At 53.3% G+C, this 25488-nt stretch overlaps 1 protein-coding gene across 1 annotated transcript in view; it reads right to left on the bottom strand.

Annotated features, from left to right (window-relative positions):
- Nucleotides 1-1844: 1844 nt before the first annotated feature.
- Nucleotides 1845-25488, bottom strand: part of LOC144734135 (synaptotagmin-like protein 5) — a 45273-nt gene continuing 21629 nt past the window's right edge. The window contains exons 10-18 of the mRNA XM_078616201.1: nt 23316-23396; nt 14071-14124; nt 12098-12291; nt 10109-10211; nt 9210-9371; nt 6961-7063; nt 6020-6140; nt 4917-5125; nt 1845-4297 (exon numbers count right to left, since the gene is read on the bottom strand). Of these exons, the coding sequence (XP_078472327.1) occupies nt 4155-4297; nt 4917-5125; nt 6020-6140; nt 6961-7063; nt 9210-9371; nt 10109-10211; nt 12098-12291; nt 14071-14124; nt 23316-23396 (1170 nt within the window). The 3' untranslated portion in view covers nt 1845-4154. The remainder of the gene's footprint in view (nt 4298-4916; nt 5126-6019; nt 6141-6960; nt 7064-9209; nt 9372-10108; nt 10212-12097; nt 12292-14070; nt 14125-23315; nt 23397-25488) is intronic.

Here is a 25488-nt window from a genome sequence, read left to right as displayed (position 1 = left end):
TAACACCTTGCGAACGCACCAGATGAAGTGCACAGTGTTTGAATCACCATCATCATTGAGCGATTGCAGTGTTTCATCTGTGTGAACATTTAGTAACCGAGTACACACAAATCCGTTCCAACAATTGGTTCCTTCTTCTTTGACGATGTCCACATTTATACCTCCCGGTGCAAGAGATTTCCCCGTTTTAATAATTATCCGTCAGAGGATGTGCTCTCCTCGTCCGAGAGCCAAGTTCGTTCCTGTCCTGTGCGATTAGATTTTCAAAACAATCATCTCGCGAGTAGCGTGTCCATCTTTCTCTCCACAAGGGCAACCATTTCGTGGGTTGTCATTCCACCTATCACTGCCACTGCTCGCATGCCACCCATTGCTGGGACATCTTCAATCTTTGTTCGTGTGGGGTTCTCCGATTTCTTCTCGTTCCTCTTCTGATCGTTGACTCAGACAAATCTGAGTATCATGACACTTTTTTACGTCACTTCAGTGCATTTCACCCTTATGAGGGCCGGCGTTCACATTGCTCATGAGCTTAGAGTCGCCACCGGTCCGGATTTGACCCAGACAGTCCTGGAATTGGCATCTGTCTGCGGGTGGCAGGAACCGATTTGTACCCAGATCTGGTATCGGTATTGCCGTGTTGCGCGCTATCACAGTAGACTACCCAGTGTGAACAGACCTTGGCTGACTGAGAAATATGTCCAGGATTGATTTGGTGGAATAGGTGGCCATGCCAGGCGAGTTGCTCACCGAAAATACGGAAGCGAGCCAAGCGACTCCTCTGCTTCCTATCACTCGTAGCACTCCACTCGTGTGGCTAAAGACAAAGCACTGCTGTCAACCGCCGATCCGAACATAACAAGGAAACAACAGTAAAACACAATTTGGGTTCAAGACGCATACTAAACTAAACATTTATTTTACCAGGTTAGGCCCACTGAGATATATAGCTCTTTTTTAGAAGTGACCTGGCTAAAATGATATCTCAACGAAGTGGAAATTTATAGTAGCAGAGAACAACTCTAAACGCATGTTTCTAAATGTGGAGGGAAAACAGGAGGACCCTGAGAAAAATCCACCCGACCATGGGAAGAGAGACATGCAAACTCCAAGTATAGAGACGTCAGGGTCGGGAACGAATCCACGACCTCCTGTATACCTGGCGAGGGAGTTAACATCTCATAGCCACCGTGGCGTTACTCAAATGAATCAGACCTGCTGTTTAGCCACTGTACTTACTCGCTCACCAGCGGTCAGTCGCCTCCTCATCACTCTTCTATCGCTACTTCCACGGTTACTCTTCCTGATAACTTCACTCACTCATTCCAAACTACCCATGCTATCACCACGATGCAGGTTATACAGGCGTCATGGTCGGGATCGAACCCACGGCCTTCTGTATATCAGGCGAGGTAGTTAACATCTCACCACCGCGGCGCCCGACGTGGAGCAGTGGCACAGTGGTTATGCACGTACGTACATTGAATTTCTTTTGTAGCTAATCGGAGGTGCGCCGAGTGGAGTTCCATTCCTGGCCAGGGCTAACATCTGTGTTGAGTGGTAGCCGAGCAGGTCCTGAACACCCTCTTCTTCCCGAACCCGTACAGAACAGTGTAGCGAGCTTTGGTCAAACAACCCCTAGTGACTAACACAGCATGGGGGGGGGGGGGTGTGCTTCATCCAGCAGCAGATTGATAACCGCATCAACGATGGGACCGATGAACAGCGTTCGTCTCGTGACCGCCGTCCTGCCCGTAATGATGCTGTGAGAGTGGACTTGAGGCTCTACACCGTGGCAGGATTTTTCAGGAATGTTTGCGACCAAAGAGAAAGTCAAGATTGCATTTGAAACGGCAAACTTTATTAAAAACGTGTCATTCTGTTGTTCTTTATGACGACACCTCTATGGTAGCTTACCATGAGACGTCAGAGATAGATACATTGCTAATTCGTTGCAAGCTTCGTCACATCACATAACTCTACCATCATAGCGTAACACTGCCATCATAGCGTAACACTGCCATATGTCTGCACACTGCAGAATACCTATAAAATAGCCGTATAAATACTGTAATCAAAAGCATGCAAATTACCACGCAAATATAATAAGTATATGCAGGGGGAGGCTGTCGGGTGGAGGGAACGGAAGATCGTCACTCGGCGTGCCGCGATCCCCAGCCCCATTCCCCATAATGCGATGGATCCTCACGGCGCTCCAAGAGTCAATCCTCGATGTTTGCCACCGTGAACAATGTGGCACCTCGAGTTTGCTGCAGGGGTCACGTGAACCCACTTCAGAGCTGACGCGTGCACGTTTTGATGCGTGCATGCGTCGTTAAGCGAATTTGTCGACTTTAATAATTGGCCAGCGGAACCCCAAAAGACAGTTGTATTGGATCTCTGCCGCTTATTGCAGTGAATCAACACAAAAGTACAGCAGATCAGAGTGGTGTAAACTATCGAGTGTGCACGCCGGTGCAACGATACCCAGGGTGCACGGTAGGGTCACCACCCGGATAGTTCAGGAATCGGCTTCTTTGTCCCGGTGGCAAAGGAGTGAATTTGTACTGAGTCCTGGTACCGGGATCGTGTTGAACCTTTTTTCATGGTTCCAGAATACTGCACAGCTTTAATGGAGCTAGGCTGGCTGAGAAACATGCCCAGCCTTGTTCTGTGGAAAGGTGGCAGGCCCAGCTCATGGGTTTCGAGTGGTTCCAGGCTCTGTGCTATGAAGGGGTCAATTGAGCAAGGGACCAAATCTCACTGTCTTGTGTTGGTGCCCGTACCCAACCGTACTACGGCGCCGACTGGGAACACTCGTATTTCCACGAGGACGAATATTTTGGTTGTAAATAGCAGTGCGGTGTTTCTGACGAACATTCTTTGTTACCTCATGAGGATTTTTTTAATTAATGAAATTAACGTGTTCTAGATAAACAGGGTACGTTTGACGACACATTTCACTTTTGATCAAATGTGCCTGCTTCACGGCAGTGGAAAAACCTTACACCAATTTTATTTATCCCACTGTTCGTTTGTTGTGTAGATTATCGAGGCAGGAGCCGATGACAGAATCACCCAGGATGCACCCGATCTTGTCCCACGTCGGAAGTTAAGCAGAGCTTGAGCCTGGACGGTACTTGGGCGGGCGACAGCCGTGCATACAATTGGGTTGGTTGTGCAGCACTGTGCTACGTTCCACCGTGTGTGCCACCACATCTTCGCCGACCTCTACTGCCCGGTGTGGTGAAGATGGTCAGATGTGGCAGAGGGAGGCCATCGACTAGAAAAGGGCTGGACATGTGCGGTGAGCGGCGGTGAGGCCAGTCGTTCTGGTGGTGGTGATAAGGCAGTGGGGCCGCTGTGACGCCGAGATGCATGATGATGCCGGCGCAAACGGAGGAGGAGCAGGGTGCGAACGTTAACGACCACGCGACCTTAAAAGGAGACGCGACCCAAATACAAACGTCTCATGCGTTACGGACGCGCAAGCCGAGCGGCGGTGTCTGGGGTGAGGGCTCTGGTGACGCGGGGCGGTGGGGAATAAATGAAGGCGCCACACGTCAAGGAGTGATGTTGTAGCACCCTCGTGTGGCATCACTGCTCTGCGCTGGCTGTATCCATCCACAATGTGCCGTTGGAATTCTAAAGCCTGCGGAGGTGAGTTTTCCACTTGTCCCGGGTTTGATCCAGACAGACCAGGAAATTGGCATGTGTCTGTCCGGGTGGCACAATTTGATTTGTACCGAGATCTGGTATCGGTATTGTGTTGAATTGAACGACAGGATACTGCACCGTTTCTGATAGAACGAGTGTTGAGAAATGTGTCAGAAACATGTCAGTTTTGTGTAAAAGGTGGCGACACTATTCGAGGTCCCCTGGTAGATGGTGCACCCACTCACGAAGGTCCAAACTGCTGCACTCCCAGATGATCGACGCTACTTTATCGACCAAATTAAATGGCCCCCCCACATACTTTTGTTTGGCGCATGTCATTCTTTAATCACACTTTTAGCGTCGTCGTTAAAATGAGGGGAAGGACGCAGCGCACATTGGGTCTGAGAGGAATAAATCCTCCGATCCTGTTGCGGAGAAGCGTCGTTCTGCCCTCACGGTGGCGGCTGCGGCGTGGCACTCCGGCGATGGCCACGAGCTCAGAACGCGCGAGCCTCCATGTTGGCACGGAGCATGAGCGCCACGGGGACCCACACTCCCGGCGTCTCGGCGATGCGCAGGAACGCCGCCTGCTCGTCCCCGCGAGCGTCATTCCACGGCGCTACTCGCTCGTAACTGAAGCCTGCGGAGCAGTGCACAGGGCAGCGCCACCCGACACACACAAAGACAAAGATCCCCCGTTTAGCCTTGACAGACTGTTGGGGCACGTGCTATTAGCGAGCACCTATGAAGGCCGGTATGGCACACGAGGGGGTGGGTGGCCAACACCACGCCCGGCCGCCTTTGTCTCCCTAGTGGCGATGTTTACACATTGCACCAGGTACTCATTTGAGGCTGCGTCGACACACACATGCACGTACGCACAAGCAAAAAGAAAGATCCCACTGTATAGCCTGAACAGACTGCTGAGGCAAGTGCTGTTAGCGAGCACATATAAAGGCCGGTACGACACATGAAGGGGAGGGTGGCCAACACCACGCCCGGCCGCCTTTGTTTCCCGAGTGGAGATGTTTGTACACCGCACCAGGTACTAATTTTAGGCCGAGTCGACCTAAGGGAGGCCCAGGACCGATTCAGATAATCATCACCGGTGTTGGCCATGAGCGAGAATCGAACTCGGGTCACTGGATATGTAGTGCAGTGTAGCGCTAACCGCTACACCACCACTCCCCACACCAACATCCACACACATATAGACACACGCAGAAGACATGTGCTCATGCACGCCCGCATTCACGCACCTGTGCCAGTGCCCAGCCGCACACCACCCAGGAAGTGGTTGCTGGACAGAGACTCGTGGTCCCAGAGCGTGAGCTCCAGGCTGACCTCGGGCAGCTCCTGCACGGGCAGCCCCTCGAAGATGAACGTGTGGTTCCACACCGGGTTGACCGTCTTGCGCACCACAGGGGTCTTCTGCTTCGTCACCTTGTGCTCATCCGGGAGAAGGTATCTGCTCAACGTGCGTGTGTGTGCATGTGTGTGTATACGTGCGTATGCGTGTGCAGGGAGTGGAAGTGTAGCGGTTAGCGTGCTGCCCTAGTTCAATTCCCGCTCACGGCCAACACCCGTGACGATGATTTGAATCGGTCCTGGGCCTCCCCTAGGTCGACTCAAGCTCAAATAAGTACTTGGTCTGGTGTGTAAACATTGCTACTAGGGAGACAAAGGCGGCCGGGCGTGGTGCTAACCACCCACTACCTCGTGTGCCGTGGCGGCCTTCATTGGTGCACACTAACAGAACTTGCCCTAAAAGTATTTTAAAGGCTATAAGCGAATCTTTGTCTTTGTGTGTATGTATATGTAGGTGTGCATGTGTGCATAGCGCAGCACAGCACTTGCCCCATCAATCTGTTAAGGCTATACGGGGGATCTGTGTCTTTGTAGCATAGCACTTAGCATGCTGCGCTTCAAACCAGGCGACCTGAGTTCGATTCCCCCTCACGGCCAATACCAGTGGCAATTATCTCTTTCTTTAAAACTTATTTTTTGTTTATTATGTTATTCCTTCCCCCACACCTCCGATTAGCACGGTTGGCTACGTACGGTGCTAAAGAAGTTCAACGTACAGTACATACATGCGAGGGGGTGGGTGGTCAACATCATGCACGGCCGCCTTTGTCTCCCCAGTGCTGATGTTTAGTACTTACCACACCATCAGACAACTGGTGATTGTTCGTGAGCGAGAGTCGAACTCGCCGCGTTCGTGGCACAGTGGCGTTAACCACTGCACCACCACTCCCCACTCACACACACACAGAGAGAGAGACCGTATGAAACTCCACACAGAGAGGCGCTGGCCTCTTGCTGGCGGTGGTGGGGATGGGGGGGGGGGCCCCGCTCTCACCCTTTGACGAAGGGGTTGGACGTGCGCCCGGCCTTGGCTGCCGTCAGGTTCTTGGCGCCCTTGATGTTGATGTGCAGCTCCCCCGTGGGCAGGGGCCGCCTCTTCCCCTTCCCCTTTCCGTCTGCCGCGCGCGCACAACCACCGGGACAATTGACACGGAGCCGCGTCCATTCGTGTGCGAGCGCTGTCCAATAGTCGCGAAATCAAAGCGATGTTCTGCTCAAGATGAGCACTGAGGCGGTGCTCGTCGCGTCCTTACAGCCCTGAGGCAGTGATGGAGATTTCACATTGCAATGGCAGAAGCAATAAGGCATTCACTGTTGAGCTCCCAACAAGGTGGAACTATTTTATACACCTCGTAGGGATGATAGGCTGCATAAACCCCCAACCAGGATTTGAATTCGCGACCTTCCGATGGAACATCTTTATTTGGAAGGGATTGTCCAGGTGTACATTTTCCCCGATACACATTTTGTATAAACCACTTGCACGCCTCTTCCAAATCCCATGAACGAGGCTCCCAGAATTCTGCTACCATTATCATCAGCCAAGATCAATCTACTGCTGCGAAGGCCTTCTCAAGCCGTAGCAATCTCCCACGGGCTGCCTTCACGGCTTCATCTCAACGACGGAAATCGACGCAGCTATCCAAGCTCTCACGAACCGAGGCCGATAACGAACATTATTGAGAAAACAATTTTATAAGTGGCACGACCGGACTAGGCCCCTGGCTCTGGGCTCCTCTCAGACTTCGGGGCGGGGGTGGGGGGCAGCAGATAAATGTATGTGGGGGGGAGCGGAGCACTGTAATGGTGACGACACCAAGAAGGAGGAGGCTGGGCCACACAGCGGACACCCTCAGTGGTGCGGGGCACCGACCGGGCAGGGCCCCGCTGGTGGGCGCCGTAACTCACCGGGAGACTCACCGGGAGGAGACTCACCGGGAGGGGACTCGGGCTGGGGCTGCTCGGCGGGGGCGATGTACTTGAGCGCGAGGATGAGCTCGCCTTTGTATTGGGGGCTCGCCTCTGTGATGTTCTCCACCTGGGGTGGAGGAACAGGCACAGCCGCTTGCAACGGACACGAGGATTCGGAACACTCGCGGGATCACAAAGAGTTCACGGTGGGGTGGAGAAAGTAGAGCAGTGAATCAGAATCGAAGTCTTTATTTAGACTGGAGGAGGAATTCGATGAGCTATGAAGTTTTTTTCTCTCACAGATTTCCAGTAGGGGCACGATATTGGTGCAAAGTTCAACAGTTCAACAGCGTTGGCTCAAGCAAGGCTGACTCTGATAATGAGACGCTGAATGTCGAAGCCAGAATATAGTTCACTATTTATTAAACTTCTCATTTTACCAGGTAAGGCCCACTGAGCTATCTTTGTCAGCAGCCCTGACCTGGCTGTCACAAGTCATGGCTCCACGAAGTGGCTTACAAAAACCCGATAGGAGTGCAACGTTTAGGTAAGCAAGTCACTACGAATAAATACAAATAAAGTATATGAGAACAAATTGCAAAAGTACAACTCCTGCCGATTCTTCAACACTAAATGCAAGCCTGGGCAAGGCAGACCACACCAAGGCAACAGACAGTAGTCCCTCAATCAAATTGCACATTGAGAAGGAGTGAGTGGGTGATCCGGTGAGCGAGTGAGTGGGTTGGTGAGTGTCGATGAGACCTGCCGTACTCTGGTTGAACTCACAAGCCATGAGTGTCTGGGAGACCGATACAGGTGAAAGAATCAAACCTGTGGAGATCAGTGGAACGGTAACCATGGCGGTTGCGGCTATGGAAGAGTGAGACGGAGGTGGCTGACCGCCGGTGAGCGAGTGAGCGACTGGAGTGAATTGGCAAGCGCAGGCTAATTAATCACTCTGACCCATTCATCAGGACCTCAATAACATCCCCCGTCATCGCTTGAAGTCACGCAAGCCCTTTTGGACCCATGCGCTGAACCTTAAACAATGCGAATTCAACCCCGATGAAGCCTGAAGAGCTGACTAGAGTTCAAAAGAACTCACAAACGAACACCTTGTGAAAGACCCAACGCAGAAGATCCCAGGGTTTTATCTTCCACGAAGCTCATGGTCCACCCTAAATCAAATCCACACAAACCATGGCAGCAGATGTGGATACCTGATGCACAAATGGAAAATTAAAAACTCTCCATGAGCGTGCGACTGTGGTCATCCAGAACAGGACCGTACAACGCGTAACGACGCAATTCCACGATCCACAAATACGAAGGAGACATCACAGGGATACACTCTGCTCCTTCTGACGCGGTTATCTGGCTTGAAGGTGAAATTGTAGTTGTTGTACTGCATCTACATCATCCGTACGAAAAAAAAGAAGAATCATCCCGACTGCTATCCAATGCAGTCAGGTGGGAACTGGGAGCTCCATCCCAAATATGCCAAGGAGGCACAAATCCTTCACACCCGCACTCAGAGCCAAGCTATGCATATATCACGCTTGTAGCACTGCAATGCTAGGACACCAACACGTGGCCTATGTAAGTGTGTGGTTTGCACTGCAGCGGGGTGGTTAATTATTCTGATGAATTTTAGCAGAGTAATTAGTTAAATAAATTAATGAGCAGCTAAAGGAGTCTCACGCTTGTGGCGGCTGTTGCCGCTGTGTGTTGCTGTGGTCAGAGCTCATCTCAGGCGCGGAGGTTTTCAAGATCGCCCTTCACGGTGGCTAAAATAAGTAACGCTTTGTGGGAGATGAACAGTGGTTGGGTTGGACACGTTACCGCGTGGTGCTTGTGCCAGGCAAGGTGCACTCTGAGGTCATTTTAATGGAATGAGTAACCATGTTGCTTTTGTTGTGCACATATTTTTAAATGACAAATTGGCTTAGAAATCGATGTGAAATATTGGCAGCTTAAATCTCAGTCAAATGACGACTCAACCCATCATGCCTTTGGAGCTGGTAAAATAGATATCAATTTGTGAGGAAGTCAACCTGCCCCTACTGGACACGTGTGAAAGAGAGCTTCATAGCTCATCGGATTTCTCCAGTCCGAATACAGATTCTGATTCTGGCTATCCTTTGGAGAAACTGGCCCCCACGCAAAGGGAATGTGGAATGTCCACCACTGGCTCTGCAGGGCCGTGAACAACAATCCCGAGGCTGCTGCCTTGGGAACGTGGAATTTCCCGCAGCGAAGGGATTGCGCGTTACCCGGGGCTGCAGCGCACACCAGCGGTCGTCCCCACGCTCCAGGTCGCAGCAGTCGAGCGGCAGCGACGCTTGGCCCAGAAAGGAGTTGTGGCGGAAACTGTCGTGGTGCCACACGGAGAGCTGGACGCAGCGGACCTCCAGCTGCGTGTGGCTGATCGCATACTGCACATGCACGCATGCAAAGACAAAGAAGATCCCCCGTATGGGCTTAATAGACTGTTGTGGCAAGTGCTACTAGCGAGTAGCTCCTATAGAGGCCGGCACGGCACACGACGGGGTGGGCCGGCAGCACCAGGCCCAGCCGGCTTTGTCTCCCCAGTGGCGATGTTTACACACCACAACAGGTACTCATTTAAGGCTGAGTCGACCTAGGGGAGGCCCAGGACCGGTTCAGATAATCGTCACTGACGTTGGCCATGAGCGTGAATCGAACCCGGGTCGCCGGGTTCGTAGTGCAGCGCGCTAACCGTTACACTATCGCTTACTGCACACACGAAGACAAAGATCTCCAATATAGCCTCTAGCAGACTGTTGGGGCAAGTGCTGTTAGCGAGCACCTATGAAGGCCGCCATGGCACACGAGGGGGTGGTTGACCAACACCACGCCCGGCTGCCTTTGTCTCCCGAGTAGCGATGTTTCCACACTGCACCAGGTTCTACATTCGAGCCTGAGTCAACCTAGGGGAGGCTCAGGACCGGTTCAAATAATCGTCACTGGTGTTGGCCATGAGCGTGAATCGAACCCGGGTCGCCGGGTTAGTAGTGCAGCGCGCTGACCGTTGCACCGTCGCTTACTGCACACATGCGCACACACAGACAGGAGTTTGGTTTATAGTGTACTGTACACACACACACATACACACGAGATAAATGTACACGCGTGCTAATGTCCCTCGCACCTTCAGTGTCTCGTTGAACACAGGGTTGATGGTGTTCTTCTTGATCTTGGTTTTCCGCTTGCCTTGGCGAGACTTGTCAGGCAGGAGGTACACCTTGACGTAACTAGCAGGAAGAGATCAGCACAGGGTTAGAGGCAGCCTCCGAGACGGGCGGTGAGCATCGGGGTTCAGGCGTCAAGTTGATGAACACGGTTAGAACTCGACAAAGCCAGAATGAGTCTCATTCGCGAAAGTGACCTGGGTGGCCAAAATAACAAAGGCAACAACGTAAAAACAAGTTCGACAATGAGCCTAACAGAAATCAGAGCCAAAACCAGATTGAGATCAGAGCCAAAGGAACTGTGTAACAGAAGAAAGTGAAAAGAATGTACCAACGTATATCAATTGAAAAATAAATCCCTGAAACAGAAGTGAAAAAGATCGCGACGTGGATTCCGGTGCCGTCTAGTGGCCATCGCGCCGACATGGAAAGGGGCCGAATTCCTACAGACGATTGGGCGCAAAAGGAACGCTCGCTAAAAACACAACTCCCACGCGAGGCCTTGCAGGGCGTCTACTCTGAAACACGACCGCGGTGGACTCATGGTTCGCAGCCTTGAACCCATCGCGTCTCACGCTTCTCTTTTGTTAATTCTCTTGCGGGACGATCGTCAGGCACAATCAAAATGCATTTAGCAAGAACTTAAAGGCTTGATCTTAATCAATGCATCATTACACCCCCGACTGTTGTTCGTCTGTACAATTTATTCCCGAACGTGTGACATCTGGGCCATACTGTAGAGGCAGCACTTTACAATAAAAAACTAAGACAAAGATCCCCGTATATAGCTTTAACAGACATTTGGGGCAAGTGCTGTTCGTGATAGTACCTATGGAGGACGGCACAGCACATGAGGGGGTGGGTGGCCAGCACCACGCCCGGCTGCCTTTGTCTCCTCATTGGCGATGTTTACACATCGCACCAGGTACTCATTTGAGGCTGTGTCGACCTAGGCGAGGCCCAGGACCGGGTCAAATAATCGTCACTGGTGCTGGCCGTGAGCAGGAATCAAACCCAGGTCGCCAGGTTCATAGTGCAGTGCCGCTAATCGCTACACTACCGCTCCCTGCAGCACTTTACCACCCACCATGCCACATTCCTCTTGCGACAGTCAAACCCAAATGTAATTGTAAGAGTTGAAATTTTGCCAAATTCATTGCAGGACCAAAGTATAATTTAATTGGGCGACCAGGCTGAGACATTAACACATCAGAGCCCAGCGGTAGCGCATTCACCACTTGTTGCAGAGGTTTGCTCTTGGAATCCGGCAGGCCGCCCTGGTTAATACTGCGATGAATATATTAACCATAATATACTCCACGGCATCCGCTTCACAATAGACGTTAAAGATCCCCCGGCGTAATAAAAAAAAAAGAGTAGGTCATCGTGTGCCATCATCACAAGAAATTTGCGATATAAAAAAACGTTACTCAAATAACAGTCTTGCAACTCAAGTAATGCTCTCCCGGTTAAACAAGTGGAATAATAACGAAAACAACAACCAATAATACAAATAAACGTGCACTTGAGTTATTTACAACTTATAGGATGCAGGAAATTAAACTGTCAGCTTTTGGGCAACTGCCAGTAAATTGGCAAAGGCTGCCCAGCTCCCTGATGCATCAACTGCACAAAAAACTGCGCTCACGCCAACGCAAACGTATCACACACAAGACAGATTGCTTTGCTGGGTAAACATGCACAATGACAACGACAATTACAGTAATTATCACGGGCGGCTGAAACCCAGATTCAAGGCAGCAGCGCTGGCTCGGCTTGAGTCGTCGCGTGCCCGTCACTCGGCGGAGCGAGCAAACGTGCGTGCGAGCGAGCGAGTATGCGAGCTTGCGAGCGTGAGTTTGTACGTATGTGTGCATGAGCGTGCGAGCGTACGTATGTGTGCGTGAGTGCACGTGCGTGCGAGTGTGTGTGCGAGCGGGGGCACTCACGGGTCGCAGCGCTTGGTGCGCTCTTCCCCGTACGCCAGGTTGCGGCACTGGCGCAGGGTGAGCGAGAGAACGCCCACGCGGTAGTCGTACGACACCGAGAAGTTGATGTCGCCGGAGACGCGAGCCGCTCCGCCGCTGCTCCTGGGAGGGGCGTCCGTGTCGCTGCACAGGCTGCTGCTGCTGCACAGGCTTGCCTAGAGGGGACGGGCCGTGGTCACGCGCCGGGACGGGTGGAGGTCCGACGCTCACTCCACTACAGCTACCACCACGGTTACTGTTCCTGTGACGTTCGCTCACTGCCTCCTCTGCCCATGTTGAGGACTTGGTCTACCAGACACCAGCTGCGTCATCTCGTCCACTACACGTTGTTCGACCAGCAACCACACTGCAGGTCAAAACGCAACCATACTGCTCCACTTTGTAATATTCGCTCCCAGCATCTCATTAACCGAACCTTGCTCGATACAAGAAACGTGTTCCACTCTTATCGATTACAAATTTCACGACAGTGCCGTTTGTTGCTGGCCGTTTGATGTTTTGAGGTGGTGGTGCCCTTTTCCAGATTCATGGGCATGGAGGAGGCCGGAACATTTTTTCCAATGTTCATATTCAATATAAACTATATTTTTAACACTTCGCGACATGGGTAGTCTGAGCCCAGGACTGTCCCAGCTTAACAGGTAAAATTTACGAACTGTACCAAACAAAACACACATCCCCCATAGAGCCTTGACAGACTTCTGGGTCAAGTGCTGTTAGCGAGTCTACTCAGAGCTGATGTTTACTTTTTTCACCGGATACTTATTTAAGGCCGAGTCGACCTAGGGGAAGCCCAGGACTGGTTCAGATATGAATTGTTACTTGTGTTCTGCATGGCTGAGAATTGAACCTCGGTGGCCACTCCCCAAACACACGCACGCAGCAGCTGTCCACATACCAGATGCCACACTCTGTTGTTACTATACGTTCGATACTAAAACTATAACTAAACCTATTTTTTATTTTACCAGGTAAGGCCCACTGAGCTATCTTTTTCAGAAGCGACCTGGTTATCACAAACGATAGTTCAACGGAATAGCTTATTATGTGGACATTTATAGCAGCCAAATATATCATTTGACCTCCTTTGCCAGTACCAATATATAAGAATAGGGCTTTTAGCAGGCAAATACTCCAAACGAGTGTTTCTAAATGCGGAGGGAAAAGCCGGAGGACCCGGAGAAAAATCCACGTGGCCACGGGGAGAGAAACATGCAAATTCCAAATATACAGCTCGCATCCAGGTCGAGATGGAACCCACGACCTCCTGTAGACCAGGCGAGAGCGCTCAGCCGGCACTGCTGAGATCCTGGGATTGTATAATAGGCAGTCACCTGCAATTAAACTGAGTTCGCATGTCTAGACAGTTGATGGTCTTATTCTGGTCACCAATGGCTCTTACGGAAAAATACGCATCACGTTAAGTTTGTTCACTCAATTTTACTAAATTGTAGTTCTGAGAATTAAAAAACGTAAGTTTGACTGTCACGCACCGAACATTATCCTCAGTTGCAGAGCAAATGAGATCCGGCTGGGTGGCCCAGCCGCAGTGAGCGGCTCCAGATCAAAAGGTTGTGAGTTCAAATCCTGGGACGTAGTCGATTCAATTGATAATCCCTCCGAGGGTCAATAGAACGAGCACCACTTAGTGGGGAAGCCAACAGTGGTTGTCCTGCGGACAGACTCGCCTTCGCCATAGGAACGTGCAGTTTCTACCGCGGGCTCTGCAAGGGCTGTGAGTGGGATATGTGCAACAACGGCTCAATGCCCGGGTGAGCGTGGACTCGCAATGGGTCCGGTGTGGTACGTATCGAGCCGTACTGAACCTGGCCCCCGGTGGAAGGGGGGGGGGGGAGCTCCCGCCCGCCGCCCGCCCTAGCACCCGAGCCGGCCACACGGCGCGACAATGGCACAACGTCACCACGTTAACTCACGGAGTCGCCATCATGGTCGGGGAGGGTCAAGCGCTTCATCCGTTCGGGGGTGAGCTGCGCGGAGATGGAGCCAGGGTAGCGTGGGAGACACACGGGGCCGCTCACGTCACACACGGGCAGGGACAGCAAGGCATGCGCTCGCGGCTCGCTGCTCGCGGCTCGTGGCTCACGGCACGCGGCTCGTGGCACGTGAAACGCGGCTCACGGCACGTGGCTCAAGGTACGCGGCACGTGGCTCAAGGCACGCGGCAGCCACCCAAGCTACGGCACAAACAGCAAAGGCGTTAGTGCCAAGCAGGACGGTAAGGCGCAAGGAGCACGGGGTCACAGGCATTTATTAGTCACGCACACACACGTTAGACGCAGACTCGATGACCTCGTTATCAGCTGTCGTGTATGGGTTAGTGTGCAGGTACAATCCACCCTTTGTCAATCTGATGCTGGATGATGGCCTCCCCATGCCTGCAGCTTGCGGGGGTTATGTGACCATACTTCACCACGCTGGCCGGTGAGGGTTGGTAAAGACAGGGAGCGTCCGTGTGGAACACAGACACGCAATAAATATTGCTGCACTGTTCCCAGCTAGCGACCACGTTGTATGTGTAGTGGTGATACGCGCTGGGGTAAGGATCGTGTGCCAGTGCGTAGTGATTGGCTGTGTGTGTTGGTGACGCGCGCTGACGGTGAAGGATCATGGGTCAGCGCAGGGTCATGGGTTATGAGGCGGTGATTGGCTGGGTATCGGTGACGCGCGCTGACAGCGAGGGGATCGTGTGGCAGCGCGTGGGGATTGGTCAACTAAGGGGGTGCTCACGTCGCGGTCCGCATACGCTCCGTCTCCCGGGAGCGGAGGCTATATAAGGCGGTGCGCACAGGCGCACGGGGAGTTGGTGACCAGTGAAGACAGAAGACGGAGGAGGAAGAGATAGGGCCCTGAGGCACCTAGTCCCGCTGTCCTTGTGAGGACCGGGGCCCTGTGTAGCTCAGAGGCGGGACCTTGGGACCCGGGGCCGAACGTCCGTGTGAGGGCCGGCCCGCGGGACCCAGAGGTCGTGACCCACGCCCAAGCTGGGGTGGGTCTGTAGGCTCCACGGATGCTACGGGGCTGGAGTGGCTGTGAGCGTGCACCGTGAGCGTGTAGCGTGAGCGTGCAGTGAGCCGTAGTGACCACACGTGTCAAGTGGAGTGTGTAGTGTGAGAAATAGTGACCACACGTGTTATTGTGGGAAGACAAGATTTAATAAAGTGTGCTACCCGTCAAGTGGTTTTTCCGCCGTCATTCCGAATACTTCAACTGGCGTCAGAAGTGAAACAGTCTTCCAGGCATGGATACAAGGAAGACTCGTCGGACTCACGGGATTGACCGCGAGGATAACCTCGACGACTCGGGCCAGCTGGCATCAGGGGGAGAGGACGAGGAGATGCCGACGCCGCAAGACCCACCGGGGGCGCCCGACGAGCGGCTGGGGGCTGATGCCGGACTCCGCGAGGCGCACTCCCGTCTGGCAGAGCTGCTATTCGCCGCGGCGTCCATCCTGGCGGAGATCACCACGTCGGGAGGAGCGGGGACGTCGGCGGACATTCAACAGGCTCGCCTCGCAGATTCCCGCCAAAATGACTTGGCAGTTCCCGCTATTTCAACCACGCGGACATCTTTTGGCGGGAACGGCGAGCAACACGTGGCGGGAGTTCTCCAAGCGCGCCCGCTTACGTCATCAGCGCGCGCTACGGACCGCCATCAGCCACCCGCCATAGGGGCCGCCATCTTGCAGACCGACGGTGCGGCGGAGAGGAACCACGTGGCAGAGGACGACTTCATCTTACAGCAGCGCCTTCCCACGTTGACAGCCTTCAAGGCGGAAGGCGGGGACTGGGGCGCATTCCAACGCAGGTTTCTGGCGCATCAAGAAATGTCGGCCTGGTCCGACGCTACGGCGCTGCGGGCACTGCCTGCCATGTTGGACGACGACGCGCTCGCGGCCTTCAGGTCCGCACAGAGGTCGGACCGCTCCACGCTTAAGGCTGCGTTGGGCCTCATGGCCAAGGTCTATGGACCTCCTTCGGCTTGTCGCCATCAGTTTTACGAGCGACGGAAGGCGGACACGGAAACCGCGCTCGCCTACCGCACGGCGTTGTTGGCTCTCGCCGACGCCGCGTTCCCTCGTATGGACGAGGAGGGCCAGGATGCGATGGTCTTGGAGCAACTGCTCAAGTTGGCGCAGGACCTGGGGGTCCCCATCAACACGGCCGACGAAGTCGACATATCTTCATTGCGGGTCGCAACAAGTATACAGGCGCACGAGGTCCTCAAGCGTAAACAGGGGGTCGTCTGCACTGCTGCCGTGGCCTCAGCTCCGGGCCCGGTGGTCACCGAGCCAAGTCGTCTGCCCACGGGAGGAGGCGTTCACCGCTGGACGACCGGGGGACTGGAGGTCCGGGGGTCGTTCGCCTCTGCGATCGGCCCGCAAGCTGGAGCAACCGAGACCTCTGACGTCCCTCATCACATGTTACAACTGCGGCCTCCGGGGCCACGTGGCGTCCGGTTGCCGCGCTCCACGTCAGCGCGCCATGGGACCTCGGCTGGACGACGACCAAGGCCCCAAGTCGTCCCTCCAACCCCTGGCAAGTCGCGGCACTTCACATGCTCGGCCTACATGCACGACACACATGGGCCGTCGCTTTGTGGCGGAGGAGGGCCGATTAGGGGTCGGGGATTCGGTTTGGAGAGGGGGGTTCGTGCAGGACCGAGGGGACATTAAATGGTCTGAGTTGGGTCACAGAATAGTGGCTGCGTCGGCGGGTTCATCGGTCGTTACGGGATTCATAGACGGGGTCGAGGTCAGGGTGTTAGTGGACACGGGGGCGTCGGCGACTATAATTTCAGACCTCATTTACAACATTCTCCCCGTCCAATGTCGACCTCTGCTTCCGGTGGACGTGCCATTTTACGCGGCATATGGGGGCTCTTTGGGCATTGTCGGGCAGATTCGGGCGTCCATTTGCATAGGGGATATTAAATTGTCGGGACCTGTTTTCGTCTCCTCTTCCTTAGCGGTTCCTTGTCTGTTGGGCACAGATTTTTTGGCTAAAATGCCCATTAAAATTCTCATCGATCAACGTTGCATTGAGCTACCATCGGGTCGCCGTATTTCTTTTTTGTCGAATCCTACGGAAATTCGGACGGCGTGCGCTACGATACAAGCGCTGGCGACACAGACCGTGCACGTGCCCCCGGGTTCGCAGATGTTGATTCCCCTCCGGTTGAGGAAGCCATTGAATGGGGAGACATCGGAACAGGGCGTGCTTTTGGGTCCATCAAATAGGGCTGTCGGAGGTCTGGATTTGTCGGTGGCTCACACGTTGGTTCGGGCTGACAAGGACCCGTTCGTTATGGTTCTAAACGCTGGTTCGCGGCCGGCCGTTATTCAGCAGGGCACTGTGCTTGCTCACGCGGCACGGGTCCCTGCGGAAGAGCGCCTTGTTGCGCATGTTGATCCAGTCCCGGCGCAGAAAATTCGATCGGGGGAGGACCTTGAATGGGTCGATTCGCTGTGTGCGGACTCAAAGGATTTGTCAAGGGTACAGTTGGGTGCGCTGCGTGCTTTGCTGATAGAATTCTCTGATGTGTTCAGTAAGCACAAATATGACATTGGGTGCACGGACCTGTTGCGCCACCATATGGAAACAGGCGATGCGGCACCGGTCAGGCAGAATCCCTTCCGACTGAGTCCTGCTGAGAAGGAACACGTTCAGTCGGCCGTCAACGATATGCTGGCGGCCGACATCATTTCGCCTTCTTCCAGTCCTTGGGGAGCACCTATCGTGCTGGTTAAAAAGCAAGATGGGTGCTTGCGATTTTGTGTAGATTTCAGTCGCCTGAATAAAATCTCCGTGGCTGACGCGTATCCGCTCCCCAGAATGGACGAGTCCCTCGATGCATTGTCTGGTGCGCGATATTTTTCTACTCTTGATTTATTATCGGGATTCTGGCAGCTGCCACTCGACGACGAGTCTAGACCTAAGACAGCATTTCGGACTCCAGGGGGCCTGTTCCAGTTTAACCGGTTACCCATGGGACTTCACTCCGCTCCAGCGACGTTTCAGCGCCTTATGGAGTTGGTTTTGTCGGGTCTGCAATGGGATACTTGCTTGATTTACATAGACGATGTCATTGTTTTCAGTAAAACGTTTGAGGAACACCTCCAGCGGTTGAGAGGGGTGTTCTTGCGGATGCGATCGGCTAAATTAAAGTTTAAACCGGCCAAATGCCATCTTCTTCGAAAGTCCGTGAGATACTTGGGCCACATTGTCGATTCTTCGGGGATCTCTACCGATCCCGCGAAGACGAACTGTGTCAGTTCTTGGGCAATGCCCACGTCGGTTTCTGACGTACGCAGTTTCATTGGTTTTGCTTCCTACTACCGCCGATTCGTTGAGCATTTCGCCACCATTGCAAAACCCTTGCACGCTCTAATGGCAAAAGGAGTCAAGTTCCGATGGGGACCGGAGGAGGAGGCCGCGTTCTGCTCCCTCCGGGACGCATTGGTGGGTGCCCCGCCCTTACGTTATCCTGACTTTACAAGTCCCTTCTTGCTAGATACGGATGCTAGCAACACGGGCATTGGGGGGGTGCTCTCACAGGTCGTTGGGGGAGTCGAACGGGTGGTCGCCTATGGTAGCAGGGTTTTGTCGCCGGCGGAACAGCGCTACTGCGTCACCCGTCGCGAGTTGCTGGCTATTGTTTTTTTGTACAGCAATTTAGACTGTATCTCTATGGCCGTCATTTTACGGTCCGGACGGACCACGCGGCGCTTCAGTATTCATTGAGGGTCGCCCAACCCTCGGGCCAATTGTCACGGTGGTTGGAAGTCCTCCAGGACTATCAGTTTACGACCACTTACCGTAAGGGGTTGCGCCACACTAACGCGGATGCCCTGTCGCGATTGTCGCCTTGTCCCAAATGTGCGTGCTTAATGGGGTCGGCGCGCTGTAAACCGCCAGCTGCGGTAAGCGTGGGTGCGTTGGCCACGACCGCGGATGCGCCGATTGGTGACGTTCCTGCTACCCCTGAGGGAGGGGACTCGCTGCTCTCACTGTCTCTGATTGAGTGGGGCCGTCTCCAAATGGCTGACAGCTCCCTGCTAGCGTTGCGTCGCAGGGCGGGGGGTCCCGAGGAGGGCCGGAAGCGAACTGGCTCCTGGCTGCTCAAGCAGGGCCTGCTAATGAGATGGGACAATTTGTCCCGGCGGCACGCACTCGTGGTGCCTTCCGCTATGCGGGGAAAAGTTGTCCTGGCCGCACACGAACGCCTCTTGCATTTGGGGGTAAACAAAACGCTTGCTCTGCTTCAGCGTGACTATTATTTGCCGGGGATGGGGAGCGATGTGGTAAATATACTAAAGGGGTGTGTAGACTGCGCCAGACGGAAACCACCGCCCGTGGCGTCAAATCCACCGCTGCAATCTATTCAGGTCTCGCGCACTAACGAGCTCGTTGCGCTCGATATTTTGGGGCCTTTTCCAGTCACGCCTAGGGGTAACAAGTACCTGTTGGTTGGTGTGGAATACTTTACCCGGTGGCCTATGGCGTGGCCACTCGCCAACCAGTCGGCGGCGGCTGTGACGGACGCCTTTGTCCAGGGCTACGTTCTGGACAAGGGGGCTCCCGAACGCTTGCTGACCGACCAGGGAAACATTTTTTCGAGTAAATTGCTGCAGGAGGTGTGCGACCTTTTGGCTACTAAGAAGGTGCGTACCTCCCCGTACCACCCACAGACGGACGGGATGGTGGAGCGACTCCACAGGACTTTGACTTCTATGCTGTGCCAGCAGGTGTGTGAGGCACATGTTGACTGGGACCTGCAGGTCCCGGGGGTCCTCGCCGCGTATAGAATGGCCCCCCATGCAGCAACGGGATTTTCCCCATTTTATCTGATGTATGGTCGGGAGGCCGACCCGCCCATGGAAACTCAGCTGGGTCTTTCCGCGCCACGAACGAATAAAAAATTGGCCGAACATATTAAATTTAACATTGCTAAGCTGACCGAGGCACGGGAGGCCGCACGGCTTAATTCGAGGTCTCGCCAAATCGCCAACGAGCGCTTGCGTGCACGGAAGGTGTCCGTGCACGACTGGAAACCGGGCGATAGGGCCCGGCTGCACTGCCCTCAGGCACCTTTGGTTACGTCGCCTAAATTGTTGAGGCCATGGCGGGGACCCGTGGAGGTCGTGCGGGTTGCACGCCCCCAGTGTGTTCAGATAAAATGGGGAAAGCGCCGTTGGTACGTCCACCCCTCCCGGCTGAAACCGTTCTCGCCTCCGTATGGCCTCTCTTTGTGTCGTGAGGACCGAGCATGTGACGTGACCGACGACCTGAGGGGGGAAATGTCTCCGCCTGATCCTCACATGTCTCCGCCTGATCCGCTCCCAGGTGGCTCGGAACTGACAGCTGCCGACCACCGGCGGCCGGATCCCCGCGACACGGCCGGTCCTTCCAGGCCCGATCCGTGCCTTCCGGGGCTGCCGGAGCCACCAGACGGTCGTCAGCGTCCCGTCCCGTACGATGGACCGGCCAGGCGGACTCGCGCTAAGTCGCGCAACTTTTCCTGACCAACTGAATGAGGGGCCGATGCGGCCGGAGCGTCTCGTCACTGCGTTCCCCATCCGCTCGACCGCTCTATCACCCCGGTTGAGGAGCGAGCGGAGGGGGAGATCGATAGTTACAGAGACACTGGACACGTTTTTTTCTTGGAATTACTTTTATTGTGTTGTTCGTCGGTTTGTACATAGCTTGTTGTCTGGTGTTGTATGTTGTTGTTGACTTTTTATTGTGTTTTTCGTCGGTTTGTACGTAGGTTGTTGTCTGGTGTTGTGTCGTTGTGTTGTTGTTGTTGTGTTACGGGGCACACTGGGGGGTGGGGATTTTGTTGTTGTTACTATTGTTGTTGTTGTTGTGTTGTTTAGCAGCCGGGCCGGCTGCGAGCTATGTGGGAGGGGGTGATGTAGTGGTGATACGCGCTGGGGTAAGGATCGTGTGCCAGCGCATAGTGATTGGCTGTGTGTATTGTTGACGCGCGCTGACGGTGAAGGATCATGGGTCAGCGCGGGGTCATGGGTTATGAGGCGGTGATTGGCTGGGTATCGGTGACGCGCGCTGACAGTGAGGGGATCGTGTGTCAGCGCGTGGGGATTGGTCAACTAAGGGGGTGCTCACGTCGCGGTCCGCATACGCTCCGTCTCCCGGGAGCGGAGGCTATATAAGGCGGTGCGCACAGGCACACGGGGAGTTGGTGACCAGTGAAGACAGAAGACGGAGGAGGAAGAGATAGGGCCCTGAGGCACCTAGTCCCGCTGTCCTTGTGAGGACCGGGGCCCTGTGTGGCTCAGAGGCGGGACCTTGGGACCCGGGGCCGAACGTCCGTGTGAGGGCCGGCCCGCGGGACCCAGAGGTCGAGACCCACGCCCAAGCTGGGGTGGGTCTGTAGGCTCCACGGACGCTACGTGGCTGTGAGCGTGCACCGTGAGCGTGTAGCGTGAGCGTGCAGTGAGCCGTAGTGACAACACGTGTCAAGTGGAGTGTGTAGTGTGAGAAAGTGACCACACGTGTTATTGTGGGAAGACAAGATTTAATAAAGTGTGCTATCCGTCAAGTGGTTTCCCGCCGTCATTCCGAATACTTCATATGTATCCATAATAGAGGTTTTTGTTGGGTTAAATCGCGCAAATATAGATGTGTGCTAAAACCCGCCACCACTCAATACAGCCAATTAGTAAGGTTTGTCCTGTAAACAAAACGTGCCAATTAGTTACTTCTTCAGCACACCCACATTTACAATTTGACTACTTTCGCACCGTACGTAGCCAACCATGCTAATCAGAGGTGCCGTGCAGCTGCCTATAGTAACCCGTTTGTGCCCGCCAATCGGCCACACAAAGCACTATCCAGGGGCGAACCTGCTTAACTTCTGAGATCTGATAAAATCGAGTCCTTCGTGGGTGATTTGGTTCGGGGCATGGGAATGTGTGAATGTACAAGTCCCCATGTGAAACCTCTGGCCGCCCACGCTCAGCGGCAGCTTCTACGCCGCAGAAACCTCGTGATTGTTCCATCTCAGTTGACATATTTGGTGTTCTGAGAAGGGCTGGTGTGGTGTGCCGGAGCGTCCCTGGAAACTAATTAAACAAAAAAATATATAGTTTTGCCAGGTAATGCCCACTGAGCTATATAGCTCTTTTTCACGTGGACATTTATTGCAGCCAAATACTCTAATCGCGTGATATTTATTCTAAATGTGGAGGGAAAAACTGGAGGACCTGGAGACAAATCCACGCGACCATGGGGAAAACATGTATACTCCAAATATACAGCAGGCGTTAGGGTCAGGGTCGAACCCACGACCTCCTGTATGCCAGGCGAGGAAGGTAACATCTCCTAGCCACCGTGGCACCTCCACCGGTGTGGCGTGGCGAAGTCGTGCGTCCCAGGCTTCTGGCCCATGCCTTCAGCTTCTTTAGTCAAAGAATAAAGTATCATGTTTAGCACCAAGCACGACGAGACCACGGCACAGCGGCTCCGTCACTGCATCAGCATACTGAATGTCATCTTCACGATGTCACTCGTGTGCTGTAATGAATCGTCTGACTTAGAAAATTAATGTCTGTCTATTCTCATTAACGAAGCTTCAAATTCACATTAAACCAAACAAAGACGAAGATCCCCCATATAGCCCGAACAGACTGTTGGGGCAAGCGCTGTTTACAAGCACCTATAAAGGCCAGCACAGCACACGAGGGGGTGGGTGGTCATCACCATGCCCGGCCACCTTTTTTTCTCCCAAGTGGCGATGTTTAAACATCACACCAGGTACTCATTTGAGGCTGAGTGGACATAGAGGAGGCCCAAGACCAGATCAGATAATCGTCAATGGTGTTGGCCGTGAGCGGGAATCAAACTCGGGTCGCCGGGTTAGTAGCTCAGCACGTTAACCGCTACACCACCGCTCCACATAACACCACGTAACTGGTCTTGGCCAAAACGTCCCAGTGTTGAAAATGTACGTGCAAATTACCCAATGGGGGTGACCACACGATAACACCATCCTCATCACCCCCGACTGTGAAGACCTGGCAGTACCCTCCTGGGAAATGAGTGTTGAGGTTCAAGGAGGCTTTCCTGGTGAACCAAGCGGCGTGATGATGACCGGGGAGTGGGGGGGGAAGTGACGGTGCAGCGAGGGGCCGCCGCACCTGGTTGGTGGTGCTGAGCAGGCTGCTGGTGTTACTCAGCGTCTGGTTGGGAGACACCGGGGGGTCTTCCGTACAATCAGACTACACACACACACACACACAAGACAAAGATCCCCCACTCCCGTATAGCCTTAACAGACTGATGGGGCAAGTGCCGCTAGCGAGCACCTATTAAGGCCGGCACGGCACACGAGGTGGTGGGTGGCCAGCAAACACGCCCGGCCGCCTTTGTCTCCCGAGTAGCAATGTTTAATACCGAACTAGATACTAATTTTGAGGCTGAGTCGATCTAGGGGAGGCCCAGGACCGGTTCAGATAATCGTCACTGGTGTTGGCCTGAACGAGAATCAAACCCAGGTCGCCAGGTTCGTAGGGCAGTGTACTAACCGCAACACTACCGCTCATACCCACACACAAACATTACAAAGATCCCCGTATAGCCTTCACAGACTATTGGGGAAAGTGCTGTTAGCGAATGGCACCTATGAAGGCTGGAACGGCACATGAGGGGGCGGGTTGCAAGCACCACACCCAGCTGCCTTTGTCTCCCTCGTAGCGATGTTTACATACCGAACTAGATACTCATTTTGAGGCTGAGTCGATCTAGGGGCGGCCCAGGACCGGTTCAGATAATCGTCACTGGTGTTGGCCATGAGCGGAAATAGAACTCGGGTCACCGTTTTCGTAGCGCAGCGCGCTAACCGCTACACTACCGCTTCCCGCTCATACCCATACACACAGACACACACCAACAACCCTCGTTCATTCTTTGGTTCTTTCGGTAAAGTCACGTATAAAGATAAAATAATACATCACATTAAATACTAGCATACGACGTTTCGATTGCAACACAAGCAATCATCATCAGGTATAAATTAAATATAAACACAAATCTAGTATACTTAGAAATGTAATGTAATACAACAGAGAGTCGGATAACATAACAGTCAACACCCTATCTGGTTGATTACGTTCTTCCTGAGAATGCTAAATTTGAGAGAGAGATAAAACACAGAACCAGAGACATATAGACAGACATATAAGCAGACAGATATCACCTCTGGTTAATGCCGCGGGTGTAACGGACGTAGCCAACCATGCTAGGTTAGTTAATTTAGTGTGTCTCTCTCCCTGCCTCCTAATTTTTTCAAGCTTTCGTACCGTACCACTCATCGTGCTACTCATTGACATGCTAATGTCTCTAACCCCTCTCTCCGCCCCTGCCCCCCTCTCTCAAGCTTTTTACACCTTGCCACTCACCGTTTCCACTCATGGACATGCTAATTTCTCTAACCCCTCCCTCTCTCCCCGCCCCCGCCCCCTTTCTCTATTTAAGGCCTTGACACAGAGGTGTAGTGTCTCTTTGTGCCTATGTTTGCTATGTTTGCTCTCTCTCTATGTATCTCTGTGATATCTGTCTGCTTATATGTCTGTTTATGTTTCTGGTTCTGTGTTTAATCTCTCTCTCAAATTTAGCATTCTCAGGAAGAACGTAATCAACCAGATAGGGTGTTGACTGTTATGTTATCCGACTCTCTGTTGTATTACATTACATTTCTAAGTATACTAGATTTGTGTTTCTATTTAATTTATACCTGATGATGATTGCTTGTGTTGCAATCGAAACGTCGTATGCTAGTATTTAATTTAATTTATTATTTTATCTTTATACGTGACTTTACCGAAAGAACCAAAGAATAATTCCTGCAGTCACGAAAGCTCCAAATCAAGTTTAAACCTCCTTCAGCCTTTACACACCACGGACCATTTGGCCAAATTCTAGCTCTGTCATGCAGAGCCGTACCCTAGGCTTACTGCGAACCGGGGAAGGGGGGGGGGGCATGCTTCGATATCACGGTTGTCAGATGTAATGCTCCCGGTTTAGTTTGAAGGTGTCGGAGGGGGGGGGGGCACACGGTGTGTGAGTTGCCCCGGGCCTCGCATGCGATAGACATCTCTCTCAGTGGCAGTCTGGGGGTGGCAAGGTGCTGCCCTCTACTGTGTGGACCAGAGGTCACGTGCAGGGCTCTCAAGAGAGAGGCTCTGTGCTATGGGGCCGTGTTCTCACACACGAGTTGCACTGCTCGGTGAGAGAACCAAATGCAGGCTTCGCCCGAAGGAAGCTGATAGCACAATCAGCATGAGATTGTGAGAATATAAAACATTACAATTA

This window comes from Lampetra planeri, chromosome 50, assembly GCF_965212315.1.
Source record: "Lampetra planeri chromosome 50, kcLamPlan1.2.h2, whole genome shotgun sequence".
NCBI classification, from domain to species: domain Eukaryota; kingdom Metazoa; phylum Chordata; class Hyperoartia; order Petromyzontiformes; family Petromyzontidae; genus Lampetra; species Lampetra planeri.
Note: the sequence above shows the minus strand (reverse complement) of the source record. Positions and strands in the feature narration are given on the sequence as shown.